Genomic DNA, 13,930 nt, shown 5'->3' with positions numbered 1-13,930 from the left:
AGTTATTGTTTTCTTGATTAACTTTTTACTTTTCAACTAGTTGTTTTATTATCCAATCTTTAGAAATGTGAAGGAAAATAGTTGAGACTTATCTTTTGGTTAGATCTTGTAGGTAACTATCAGAGGCCCACATGGATTTGGCGGTTGTGGATGGAGTGGTGCTTGATTCAAACAAGCACAATATTCTATTTGTATGGTACAGACTGGCCAGATAAATTCTGACTCCTATTCCTTTGTTTTTGTGTGCCTTTGGCTTGGCCTGACTTTGGAAAGAAAGCAGTGAGAAACCAGGTGTGAATCTGCCTATGTGGCCAGCCAGAGGAAACTCATAGGCTATTAATTCAATTTGCACTGGCCTGTCAAAGAGCAAGCTAACACTGCAGGAAGAATTAGCCCAGCTGTGAGCGGCTCTGCCACATGCTCAGCTCCAGGAGACAGAGCCAGAATCGAGGAATGCAAGCAGGGAAAGTGACTTTTGCAGTTCTGATGAAATTTCAGAGGTCATTAAGGGCTCCTTGCAGGTGGACGGGTAAACAGGCACCCTGGCGCGCCCTAGTTGAAGTATGTAGGTGATCTGGGCTCTCTCAGTGAAAGGCCCTTGATTAATAAACCAATTGGAGAGACTCACCACAAGCAAATGTAAATCTCCCACAGGGTACAGATTTTGTTGGAGCCAGGGAATTAAGAGCTGTGTTTTTCTCATAAGATAACAAATTAGGAGTCAGACTTATTGTCCATGAAATGAGAAAATTCCGTGGAACCACAAATACTATTTTTGAAAGAACAAGTTTCTTAGACTCAGGTCAGCAGATCCTAGCTCAGGTCACAGATATAAATGAGCCTCTTGACTTACAGAGTTCAGCGTAGGGCATTTGTGCATTTGTCACTTAGGCTCACCCTAAACTTCATGTATTTGAGCCTTTGTGTAATGCCTTGATTTTTTTTTTTCAGGGGTTGGGATAGTGGAGTATTGTTGGGGCCTAAGGTATGGAACAGGTTAGTGATAAAATGAAAGGAGAACGAGAATTTTTGTGCACCAAAATTACAATATGCATGGATCTAAATTTAAAAGAAACATTACAACTAGAAGATAAAGGAGAGAATTAAGTTTAATCTATTTGTTGAGACATTTTTGTGAGAAGTCCCTAAATTATATCTTAAGAGACTTGTAGGCATAAATATAAAAACAGGACCAATAAACACAAACATTACTTGTGATGATGAACTTGAAGAATTAAGCAAATCAAAAGGTGTCCTCCAAGATTAAAATTGTTAAATCTTGAAGCTATTCAGCAAATATTTGGATGGCAGACATGCAGTAGGATACAAACTGGCTGGATTTTATTGCTTCTGACCTTCATTGTAGTTCACTGAGGGTACCTGTTAGGTCCTAACCATAACAGATGTGGAGATGGAATAGAAATTAGGGAGACAATTTATTTGGGATTGGTGACCATAAAGAGTCCATTGGGGGGATGTGAACTGAATTTGACTTGCCAGGACCTTGTAAATAATATTGATAGAGGAATGGATGAATAAATAGATGATAGATACATACATAGACACATAGATAAATACATAGACAGATAGATTTTACTTTAATTCTTTGGCAATTCAATTATTCTTACATTGTCTTCTTTGTCCACTGCCTCCTTTGTCATGAAATAAAAGCTGGTGAGGTGGTCTTAACAGAAATACCTGTGACCAACCATTGGGTTTTATTTTTACCAGTCCACATAATAATTTGCTACTTGACAGGACAGGGTGGTCTTGGTTAGATATATTTAAAAAAAAAAAAAAAGGTAACCTTGTAAAATGCATCTGAAAGCATTTCCTTAAAACCTGCACGTTTTAGCCTCTGTGTAACTTGAGCAGAGTTTGCAAACTTTGGAAGACAAAATTGAGGGAAAACATACTCCAAGTTATTGAATGAGCTCACTTTTTAAAGTCACTCAATTTGCTTTATAAGAAATGGAAAAGTCACTTTCCAAAATTATGTCAAGCAATGTTGAAGAATTTCATAAGAACTAGATTCCATCTTCTATTTTGAAATCACCAGGAAACAATTGATATTAAAGACATATACTCTTTGGAAGAAAGATCAGTCTCCCATCCACCCATCTCCCTGTCCTCTCTCTACCTCCCCTCTCTCAGTTGAGCCAAACAAGCTTCTCTGTGTGTAGATGTGTGTCTCTGTGTGTAAAATCTTCAGAAATTCCACTTGCAATATGTAGACAACTCCATGAGGAGCTGCTTCAGTGACCAACCACTCTTTTATATTTTTACCAATAGAAAAATTACCAATTCTTTATTTGCTCTATGCCTATTTCCAGGGCTGAGAGACAAAGAATAACGAGCACACCATGATAACCCAAGCACTAGAATTGGGAGGTCTGCCTTAACTTTTGTGCTTGCTAAGTGTTATCCAGCACAAGTACAAGCTGAGCTGTCAATGAAGGGATCTTGTGAATGATCTCTAAGTGTTCCTGTTCAGAAGTCACTGATGATGTCAATTTTGAAATGTGGCAGTGTTACATTGCATTATTCATATCAGGGTATTTTGGAAATTTGATTAGAGTGAGAAATATTAATGTGAAAGTCAGCAGATGTGTGCACCAGCTTTCATTGCAGAAGTCACCTAGGACTAAAGATCTCAGCTCAGCTACTATTTTTTTCTTTATTTTTTTATTTTGTATATTTTTTACATCATTTTTCATTTTTGTACAATGTATACATTTTCATCTTGGTTATAGTCCCCATAAAATTCCCACCACCCTTGTTTTAATCCTACTCCTCTCCCTCTACCCTCACATCCCCTCCTCTTAGTGTGTCTCTGGTTTATAATTGCTTGTTGATTTTGATTTTTACTTTATTATAATTAGTCTTTTTCCTGATCCCTTATTCGGGTTTTCTAAATTCCTGCTATGAGTGAGACCATCCAGTATTTCTCTTTTCCTTCTGGTTTAATTTCACTGAGCATGATCCCTTCCAACTCCATCCAGGTTGCTGCAAATGGCATGAGTTTATCTTTTTTGATTTCAGCTCAGCTACTATTATAATGACTTAGGACTACTACTATTAGTGATGAGAAGAGAGCACCCTAAATGGAATAGATTGCTTTTATTTACTATTATACTATAATGATTTAGTAGGATTGCAACTAAAGCGCCTCTTGAATTTATGCTACAGATTTGCGAATGAGCTACTGTTATGCGAAGTTTGAAGGAGGAAAGTGTTCATCACCCAAATCCAGAAATCACTCCAAACAGGAATGCTGCTGTGCCTTGAAAGGAGAAGGCTGGGGTGATCCCTGTGAACTGTGTCCCACTGAACCGGATGGTATGTCAATCATCTCTCTTTCTGGGTCATTCAAAGTGAAGACTGGCCACAAAATAAGCAAGATTGTACACCTTCGAGAAAGGAAGACAATTTAATTAATTGGAACCCTAACTAAAATGTTCATCATAGTTATTTTACTTTAGGAACTAAACAGTTAATTTTTTCTGAACTACATTATCCATCAGACCTGCCCCAGTAAAAGGCATGGCAGCTCTGGGAGCCTGTTAACAGTCTCTGTTTCGGGGGCAGGGCTTGTTCATTGGTCCCAAAACCCACAGCATGTGGTGATCTGGCCACCACAGCGTGCCTGGGGAGGAGCTGTAGCTAGTAGCCATGGTCGGCCTGCTCATGAGTGTTCATCTCCCCTGCAGAGGCCTTCCGCCAGATCTGTCCCTATGGAAGCGGGATCATTGTGGGGCCTGATGACTCAGCAGTTGGTGAGTAGCCTGTGCTGGATTCTCAGCATTTTTTTTTCTTTTTTGCATTTTATTTAATTTGTTTTAATGAAATACCATTGTTTTACATCCTTGTTAATTTTTTGACCGTATGGGATTTCTCCCACCAGATGTGGTCACCATAGAAGCCCCTCCTAACACCCATAGTCCACTACCATCATCTGCATTTTTTAATGTTCTCCGTCATTCTTTTGCTTACCCATTCTCCAGATACTCTTATTTCTCCATTTCATCTTGAAATATTTCATTCTCTTTTTTTTCATGTAGATACTGATTGTATTCTTGTAATAGTAGATAGTTCATTGATTAGACACTTCCATAATATACTTTTGTGTTAAAAAAAATTCCTTGTTCTTCTCTATTTTTCCTCCCTTGCTCCAGATATGGATGAGTGCAAAGAACCTGATGTCTGTAAACATGGGCAGTGCATCAACACAGATGGCTCCTATCGGTGCGAGTGTCCCTTTGGTTACATTTTGGAAGGGAATGAATGTGTGGGTGAGTAATAAAGTGGTTTTTCCCACTGGGGATTTTCCACATTAGAAACTAATTTGTAGTTAATTTATATTAATTAATGCTCTCCAGCATTTGCACTAGAGAATGAAGTATCAAGTTGGGACAAAAAGAAGTTTGTTTGTTCATTAATATATCATTCACTTAGCAATACTTGCCAAGTCCCCACTGCTTACGTGGCACTGTGCCAGGCTCTGTGGCTATAGTATGAACCCAGCCAACATTAGCCTTCCTTGCATGGACCTTACAGTCTAATGAGGTAGACAGATACTGGATTGGTTTGAAGAGATGGTAGGAAGGACAACATTGTAATGAAAGACTTGTGAAAGTTATATATGTATATATACACACATATATATTTATATAATAGTTAATATATAATATGTAATAATATATAATATATAAATAGTTAATATATAATATTTAATTATATAATATATAGTTAATGGCTCAATATTATTCTTTCAATTTGTGAAAAAAAAGTATCTGAATTTTATGACATTTAGTAATAGGAAAGGCAAATGTATGTGGTGCAAATTCCTCTTTAACCCTCTTATTAAAATTTCAAAGAATGGCTTTTATGGCTGACCTGTGAACTCCTAATCCACACTAATTTCTAATTGAATCCAAGTATTACATCTCTTTTTCTAAGATATCCAAAGTAATTCATGTAATCTGAATTAATAATGGCACAAATGCTAGGGTATGTCTGTGTGTGTACTAGAAAGTAGTCTTACTATAAGGAATCAGAGCATGAAGATTTCAAGCGCAGCTGTGGGTGTGGGCACATGAGCGAATTCTTGTAGCCTTGCTAGGTCTTAGAATGTAATATTATGCAGGTGAACTAAATTATTTCTAATTATCCTTGAAACTCTAAATCAGTGATATTTTGATTTTTCATCACCTTCAAGGAGATAATAGTATTCTTAACAGTGAAATGCAATTTTATAGCAGAATAAAAGGAAAGTTGTCAATATGCTGTCTTTGGAATCTTTCATTAGTGGTACTATAGACATAAGAGATGAATACGCCCCAGAACCTCTCTACCATACCATGTTGCCTTCACTTTCTGACTTCAGAGCACAGCATAAGACATGGCCCTTGATGATAGCCCATTACTCTTCTGTGCCCTAGATAGCTAAAACAACAATGCTATTTCTCAAAGAGTTACCTTTCCCAAAGGAAGACATTCTCCTCAAGAGATGTGTCAGGACAAGACAGTCAGTATTCTAGATTGGATGGGTTAGGAGGTATATATGTTTCATAGACCTCCTTGGTAAGACTTGTTCTCTCTCCACAGTTGTTTAGAGAGATCGTACCCTAAACCTATTTCTTTATAGCCTTTCTCTGGCATAATGTAAACCATCTGGTTTCAACAGAATCAACAAAATCTACTTGAATCTCAATTTTATCCAGTATATTAATTTTGCTTAACCTCCGGTCTCTGATTTTACGTAAGTTTAGCCTTCTATTTTATATCTGGCAAAAATCCATCATAGTTAAGGCTTCCTGGAGAATGATGCAATGTAAGGCCAAACTGGAGATGTATTTCTAGCTTAAAATTAGTGAAAACTTGTGACTTGTGAGAAAAACCTGGTGTTAACCCTTTGAATGCTATTCCCACTTCAAGATTTATTCCTTCTTAACATGGAAAACTGGAGAAACTCATGGAGAAGAGCACTTTAAGGGCTAGAAACCCAGGTGCTATCATCATTACTGCCATAGCCACTTAGTAAGACCAACGTCACAGCTATAAATCTGAGGTAATAAGAAATATCCAGTCCTTTCTTGCAAGGACAGAATGAGACTAGAACTAGACATTATAGATCAAAGTATTCTGATAGAATAAAAGGTATTATCTGAATACAACCTTACTCTTTTCTCAAGTCATCATGTTTTAAATACCCTCCTGGTCATTTTTAGATACTGATGAATGTTCTGTGGGCAATCCTTGTGGAAATGGAACATGCAAAAACGTGATTGGAGGTTTTGAATGCACTTGTGAGGAGGGATTTGAACCTGGTCCAATGATGACTTGTGAAGGTAAGCCTCCTAAACATACAGCCATTGTTTACATGTTCAGGTTGTGAGGACATCAATTGGTTGATTACAGTTCTTAAGAGGAAATACTACTCAGGGTGTGTAGAACTGAGACCATCTGGGTACAGTGGGCTATTCCATCATTTCTTCTCTCTGTGCCCTTCTCTCTGCAAGGATGTGAACAAAGATGTAGGTAACTCATGGCACTAAGAAAGCTGCATATCTTGAAGCATTCTTGTTGGTCTTTACCTACTGTTGGTATTTGGATACAACTTTCATCTTGTTTACTACCTTTTTTCTTATTTTCCATTTTCTTTTTTTTAATCTCCCATTTTCCATCTCTTTTTCTTCCTTCTTGTCTACTCTTAGATACATCTGCACATTGAGACAACCAGTAGCACCCTGTAGCCATCCTGGGGCAATCATAGCAAAAGGGGTTGGCCCTACTCTATAAGTGTCTGTCAGTGTGCCTGGTAGGATGTTTGGAAACAAGGAAGTGGAGCAGGACAGGCAATGTCTAGAACTGTGCTTCTCCAAGGGCAGGCTCTGGGCCAGTCACATCAGCATCATTTGGGTAACATGTCAGCAATGCAAATTTTCAGGCTTCCTTCTAGACCTTTTAATGACAAACTTTTATAAGAATGGGGCCCAGCAGCCCTGGGGATGATTCTAAACCACTTGTCAAGAAAAGGATAAGCACAGGAGAATTATGAAGTTGGTATTACAGTCCAGCTCTTCTTTAGAGATAAGACCCACTAATACCCAGTGTCAAAGTTATTGCTGAATCTTTAAAAACTGTGATTAAATCATTTCCTGGGATTTCACTGATGTTCTCTGTGGTCATCACTGGCCTTGAGGAAAACACCATCATCAAGCTGGTCTGTTTTAATCATGCTTTTCAAAAATACATTCTGATGATTCCAAACTATGAGATCTACAGGAATTTAAAATCTACTTTTATCCATTAATAGTAAAGCCAGTCCCACCTATTTAAAGCTATAATGTGGGCACTGGTGTAAACAAAGTATCTCTAAAGTGTAAGGTGATTGAGAACAATTTCTTGGGTGTGAAAATCACTGTTACTTCACAGGAATCTCTTTTATATGGGGAAGGTGGTCAATGATATTGGCAGGGTCTGCTTCTGTTCTGACAATAGACTTGAGAGTAGTTTTAGCTGAATGGAGCGCAATTGATACCCACTTCATGAGACTTCAGTGAGTAATAAGTGGTTGACTTGAGGCTTCAAAGCCAGAATTTCCCAGAAGCTCCCTGTATCTAGGGTGACCTATAATTTCTCATCCACCTAAATTACCACTGGATGAGGATGCATGGTCACCCTGCTAGTGCCCGTGATAAAATAACCAGCTCATTTTATAGTCCCCTGAAATCAGAGGCTGGCCCATGATGCATTTCAACTTTTCATCAAAGTCAATTCCTTTTTTTGGTTAGTGTTCCTGATCCATTATTTTTTTAATTCCTTGTGTCGCAGATATCAATGAGTGTGCCCAGAATCCTCTGCTCTGTGCTTTCCGATGTGTAAACACTTACGGGTCATATGAATGCAAATGTCCTGCTGGATACGTTCTGAGAGAAGACAGGAGGATGTGCAAAGGTGAGACCTCCCTCTCCAACATCATCTAAGATAGGGAGCTCTAGTTCTGTCTAGATGGGAGATGTCCCTCCAAAATTTCCATTAGTAAAGAAGGAAATTGGTGACCATGGCTATCTACACAGTGAAAGGGTTGTCATTGCTGCTTTTGCTCCTAAATTGTAGCCTGAAGCACCATCAAGATGGGTGAAAAGCTGCACCACAGATCTTTTTTAGCTCACTCTACAGTGTATGCCAACAGATGTCAGCCACACTGCAAGACTGAAGATACGAAGAAACAAAGTCATTTCCCCACATTCAGAAAGTCATTATGAAGAGGTAGAGACAGAGATAATAAATGATCATATTATGGTATAACTGAGACTGAGAATTGAGAACACAAAGGAGGGAATAAAAATATTTTTAAAATTCTTCCTCACTAAGGATAGTATATTCCAACAGTGGCGTAATACATGGAGGCTGCTTTAGCTAAACAGTTTCCATTTAAAATGCTTCCTGCTCACCTGTGATTTTGAAAGCGCTGGGCTAGAGTCTATTATGCAATGTTGGGTAACTCTTGGGGCTCACCCTTGGACTCCCCTCAAGGTCTTACAGGAGCAGACCCCCTGATCACTTCAGACAGCTTAGGGCTTAAGTAGAATTTTTCTCAAAGAAGAAAAGAACTAAGTGAGAACTTCCTATCACATGCAGGATAAAGTCCCATATTCTCAGCATGAAGAAAGGGAAAGATGAAGAAAGAGGGAAATGCAATAGGACAGAGAGTAAAGAATGACCCCAGAATCAAGGTAGTAAAGGAGCGAAGAACCAATAGAGAAAAAGAATTTTGTGGATGCTTGTTTTTTCCTAAAAAGCTAACAGCTTCATAATTAAATAATCATTACAATATTAGATTTTATGATATTAAATATAGTATGTATTATATTGCTATAATTATTATCTGGTAGAAGTTTTAGTTTCTTATTATAATATAGTATGATTATAATGTTACAATTTTCATTACATTTTAAAAGCTTTATATAAACCCTTTGTAGTTTAAATCATGAAAAAAAATAGGAATCATGCTTCCTGCATTTGAAGAGGCTATCACTTAGTTAAGGAATTATTTCTTTTCTCCCCAACTTAATTTTTTATTGTGGTGAAACACAAAGCATAGAGCCTCTTAGCCATTTTTAAGTTTACAGTGTGGCTAACCATAGGCACATCGGTGTGCAATAGAATTTTTTCATCCAAAGAGCAATTTCTTCATGAAGTCAAGGGGCCCACGATGCAAAAGGAAATAGGTTAACACTGAAATAGCATAAATGCAAATTGGTTGCTATAAAACCACTTGATGTTTCAAAGTCGTTTTCTTGATGTAAACATGTGGCTGTACCTTCTTGGCAGATGAGGATGAGTGTGAAACGGGAAAACACGACTGTGCTGAAAAGCAAATGGAGTGCAAGAACCTCATCGGCTTGTACATGTGCATCTGCGGGCCCGGCTACCAGCGCACCCCCGATGGAGAAAGCTGTGTTGGTAGGAGACCCGTCATGATGGGATTAGAAGGGACAGAAGGGGCTTGAGTCCAGGGGCGTGGTGCTGCTCTCGGCCACACCCAAGCCCCTCACCGCATGTCAGGGCCTTGTGTGAGGTCCCCCAACCTCTGGAATACCAACCAGAGGCCTTCCCTGGCCTTCCCTCCCTCTGCCTTGAGCCCCTTGTGCTTGCTTTCTCGGCCCACTTTGCTGCCAGTTCTGGAACACCAGGTGTATTTGCTAGGATGGCGTCAGCCACTTCTGGAAGGACACATCAGCAATGAGCAGTGGCATTGCCCCCCAGGAGGGGCCTCTGTGGGGGGACAGGGAAGGAAGGGGCACTTCTGCTGAAAACTCTTACACCCCTTTTGAATTCAAGACCACAGTGAAGAGATTCCACGTCACAAACTACACTTGAAAAATAAAAAGGAAGAATCCATCCCTGCACCATGTGGTCAGATAACTCCTCTGTCTCTGGTCCTTCAATTCCCTCCCACAGATGAGAATGAGTGCCAGACCAAGCCCGGGATCTGTGAGAACGGGCGCTGCCTCAACACCTTGGGGAGCTACACCTGTGAGTGCAACGATGGCTTCACGCCCAGCCCAGCGCAGGACGAGTGCCTTGGTGAGTCCGCCCTTGCACCCCCAACCTCCACAGGGGGCGCCTGAAACCAGATCTCTTATTTGAATAATAGCGACTGATTTGAGGAAGTTTTACAAATGCTCAGTTTGGAACTGACTCAGTGACTGTGCTTGTCCACTGGGCTTAGCACCACCCTGCAGCTAAATCCTTCCCTTATAATTGTATCACTGAATCACTTGTTTGGAATTTCTTTCTTGGCTGCTTTTTTAAGCCCTCAGTGATCAGGATCAGTTTCCCTATGCTTCTCTGGCCCTCTGTCTGCAGCATGACCAGTGGCCCATATTGCCCGGAGCAGAGGTGTGACTGTGGCTAGGCCAATGCCTTCCTGCCTAACCTACTGAATTTCTTGTCTTATTTGTTTCCCTCAGATGTCAGCCTTTCTCTCTTACTGCTGTTTCCAGCTTTTCCTTCTCGCTCCTTCTCACGCAGGGTAAAGTGTTACATCCTTTTTTGGTTTTTATATCTGACCAAATTCTTCATACCTTCCTATGCTCATAAAATTCCCTAAAACCCTATTTTTAATGTGATGTCCCTTCCAGACAATCGGGAAGGATACTGCTTCACAGAGGTGCTCCAGAACATGTGCCAGATCGGCTCGAGCAACCGGAACCCCGTCACCAAGTCTGAGTGCTGCTGTGATGGGGGCAGAGGTTGGGGCCCCCACTGTGAGATCTGCCCCTTCCAGGGCACTGTGGCTTTCAAGAAACTCTGCCCCCATGGCCGAGGGTTTATGACAAATGGAGCAGGTACTTCCCAAACTAGAAGTCTTGTTTGTTTAATTTGTTTTGTTTGTCTTGTTTTATTGACTCCTTTATTCTGTTGTATGAAAACATGAGAATATGGGCTTACAATAGATTGAGTTAGTGTAGAGGCTGACAAAAATCCTTCATTATGGTATTTTAAGACAGTTTGGACATTACCAGTGTCCTTGGCCCACCTGATGAAGTAGTAGGTGCCTGGCCTTTGTGTTATAGAGAACCCTCTACCTTCTTTGTTTAATTTTTTTTATTTATGCATACAAGAGCTGGGGTGTAGGCCAGAGGTGTGGGGAGTGAGAGATTCACCAGAGACAGAATGGGGAGCAGAACAGGCAGATCTACTGAAATACACTGCTAAGGGGAACAACAGGAGAGACAGGAGAGGTCTGCTGTGCTATGTGGGTTGCTCCCATGCTGCAGGTAGCTTAATAGTGCTGAGACTTAACCCCTTGTGCCACTAGGGAGACCAAAAGCACTTTACCTTCTAACAAAAGTTTGTTGTAAATCAGTTTTTGATTACTCAGCATATAACTTTTTAGCTAGACATTGGAAGGATTGCCACATACCTAAACTAGTCCACCATAAAATATAGACTTTAACTCAGAAAATTGGCTGAAATGTACTGCATGAGGAAGTGTAAACCATGCTGTGACCCTGGCATGGTTAAGACACATTTGTATCTGGAAAAGAACAATCTGCTTTAACTTAACAGCAATGAGGAGGCCATCAGGGTATCTGAGGCAACTTTGAAGAAGTCTGCCAGGCCTGTGTTTATCAACAATAACTGCAGTTGTTCTTAGTTTCATAAAGGGAAAGAAGAGAGACTTTTTGAGCTCCGGGTGGAAATTAGAAGTGAGGGGAGAAAAAAAGGAAATTAAGTAGGATTTGCGTTCATGTTGGAAGGAAGGATGTGGCTGAATGTGGGATAACAGAACTGGATATGGTAAAACACAGAACCGATTAGATTAGATGGAGTGACCAAAAGCAATTTATGATATCGTTGGATGATGTGAAAATGAGATTTCAGAAAAGACACGTTTCTTAACAACAGCAGGTCTGTGCTAAACTACATTTTAGAGTAAACATGAAAAAAAATCAAGAAAATAACAGCTGCTATTATGAAATGGTTAGTTGGCAAGCTCAGGCTAAGAACTCACCTAGAAAAGCACCCACCAAGCTGTAGTGAGATGGGTGGGTCAAGATACAAGAGATAGTGGCCTTAATGTCAGACAGTGCACAATGACCAAGTCTCTCCGTGAGATGCAGCCCTCACTCAGGGTCTCTCTTCCTTAGCAGGGCGCAAAAGCCCAGCCTAGTCACCCACCCCGAGCTCAGGTGCCTCCCTCACCAAAGGCAGTAAGTTGGTCCCTTTTCCCCAGTGCTATGTAGTTTGCCATTTTTCAGGAATTTCTTTAAACATAACAAAAAAATAGGGGGGAAAACTCCTTCTTATTTTGGACATGCAATATTAAAAAAAAAAAAAAAATGGAGTTTCCTTGTCAAAAGGATCCACTGCTGTGATTTGTTTATAAGTTGCCAGCAGGAGATAAGCCTGATGGCCTGAGAAGGAGAAAGTGCTAGATCTGTCTGTATGAGTTGGTTGTTCTATGGACCGGAGGAGAAAAATAATGTAAATTTAGAAGACCAATTTTTTTTACAGTACTGATATAATTAATTTTAGTGCATCTCGCTCTATTGCATATCAAAGATATTACATTTTTTAAATTTTTATTTATATTTTACATCATTGTTCATTTTTAAAAATGTTTGCTTTTATTTTTTCTCAAGGGTAGTTCCCACAGAATTTCCTCCACCAAGGCACCTGTGCACCATCACCACAGTCCCCTGTGCACCTCCCTCCCTCCCTCTGATCCCTCTCCCTCCTGCTCCCCTGCAGGATGTCTCTGGTTTATAATTATCTGTTTGTTTTTGTTGTGTTGTGTTTTGTATTGTTATTATTTCCCCCCCTGATTAGACCAAGTATTTTTAACGTTTTCTTCTAGCCTGATTACTTACCACTGTAGGGTAAAAATGTTATTCATTTGCCCTACAATACTTACCATCACAAAAGAAATCATGCTACCATCTTTGATTTAATTTCATACATCCCTCATATAATAACACAATTAGTCATTTATACTGATGTGAGCCCTCCATATTAATGTTGTTCATTTAATAATGCCTCTCTTATTTTAATTTCTATGTATTAAATTACAGATATTGATGAGTGCAAGGTTATTCATGATGTTTGCAAAAATGGGGAATGTGTCAATGACAGAGGATCATATCATTGCATCTGTAAAACTGGCTATACTCCAGATATAACTGGAACTGCCTGTGTGGGTAAGTACTCTATTTCTGATATTTAGCCCCCAGTAGAAACTGTAGATGATGGCAAAAAAAAAATAAAATTATCAGACTAAAAGTTCAAAAACCTGTATAATTGCATAGGAAAACATAACAGTGAACAAAGACTATAGAATTTGCTTTTTCTTTCTTTAGAACTAAAATTCTTTGGTAGACCCTACAGGTATTGAACAATAAGTCTTCATTTTTAGAAGAGCTGTCACACTATCTCTTTTATCATAGATCTGAACGAGTGCAACCAGGCCCCCAAACCCTGCAATTTTATCTGCAAAAACACAGAAGGAAGTTACCAGTGCTCCTGTCCAAAAGGTTACATTTTGCAGGAGGATGGAAGGAGCTGCAAAGGTAAAAGTAGAATTTGCTCTCACCCATCTCCTAGGGACTTCACTGCATGTAGTATACCTTTAAGAAATCAGTAAGTGGGCCTCCCCTGGTAGTGCAGCAGTTGAGCATTGGGCTGCGAAGCTGCCTAGCTGCCACAGCCTCTGCAGCACCGGTTGGATCCCCAGGCCCTGGTGAGGGTCCCACATGGCACGACAGAACTCGTCTGCCGCCCACTGCTCCCCTCAGCAGTGTGTTTCATCAGTCTGCCTGTTCTGTTCCCCGCTCTGGCTCTAAATTCTCTCACCCTCCCATGCTTCTGACTGTACCCAATGCTTGTATAAATAAATAAATCTTAAAAAAAAAAAAAA

General features: G+C 39.9%; 1 protein-coding gene across 1 annotated transcript in view; it reads left to right on the top strand.

Moving 5' to 3' along the window:
* The window catches only part of FBN1 (fibrillin 1), a gene marked incomplete at its 5' end in the record, with an annotated part of 233,753 nt that overhangs the window by 206,327 nt on the left and 13,496 nt on the right, over positions 1 to 13,930 (top strand). The window contains 10 exons of the mRNA XM_084240531.1: positions 3,190 to 3,339; positions 3,711 to 3,776; positions 4,176 to 4,292; positions 6,231 to 6,350; positions 7,837 to 7,959; positions 9,340 to 9,471; positions 9,970 to 10,095; positions 10,653 to 10,859; positions 13,089 to 13,214; positions 13,461 to 13,583. Of these exons, the coding sequence (XP_084096657.1) occupies positions 3,190 to 3,339; positions 3,711 to 3,776; positions 4,176 to 4,292; positions 6,231 to 6,350; positions 7,837 to 7,959; positions 9,340 to 9,471; positions 9,970 to 10,095; positions 10,653 to 10,859; positions 13,089 to 13,214; positions 13,461 to 13,583 (1,290 nt within the window). The remainder of the gene's footprint in view (positions 1 to 3,189; positions 3,340 to 3,710; positions 3,777 to 4,175; positions 4,293 to 6,230; positions 6,351 to 7,836; positions 7,960 to 9,339; positions 9,472 to 9,969; positions 10,096 to 10,652; positions 10,860 to 13,088; positions 13,215 to 13,460; positions 13,584 to 13,930) is intronic.

Source organism: Talpa europaea, assembly GCF_964194135.1.
Source record: "Talpa europaea genome assembly, chromosome: 8".
In the NCBI taxonomy this organism is placed as follows: Eukaryota; Metazoa; Chordata; class Mammalia; order Eulipotyphla; family Talpidae; genus Talpa; species Talpa europaea.
This window is presented reverse-complemented; position numbering and strand designations above follow the sequence as displayed.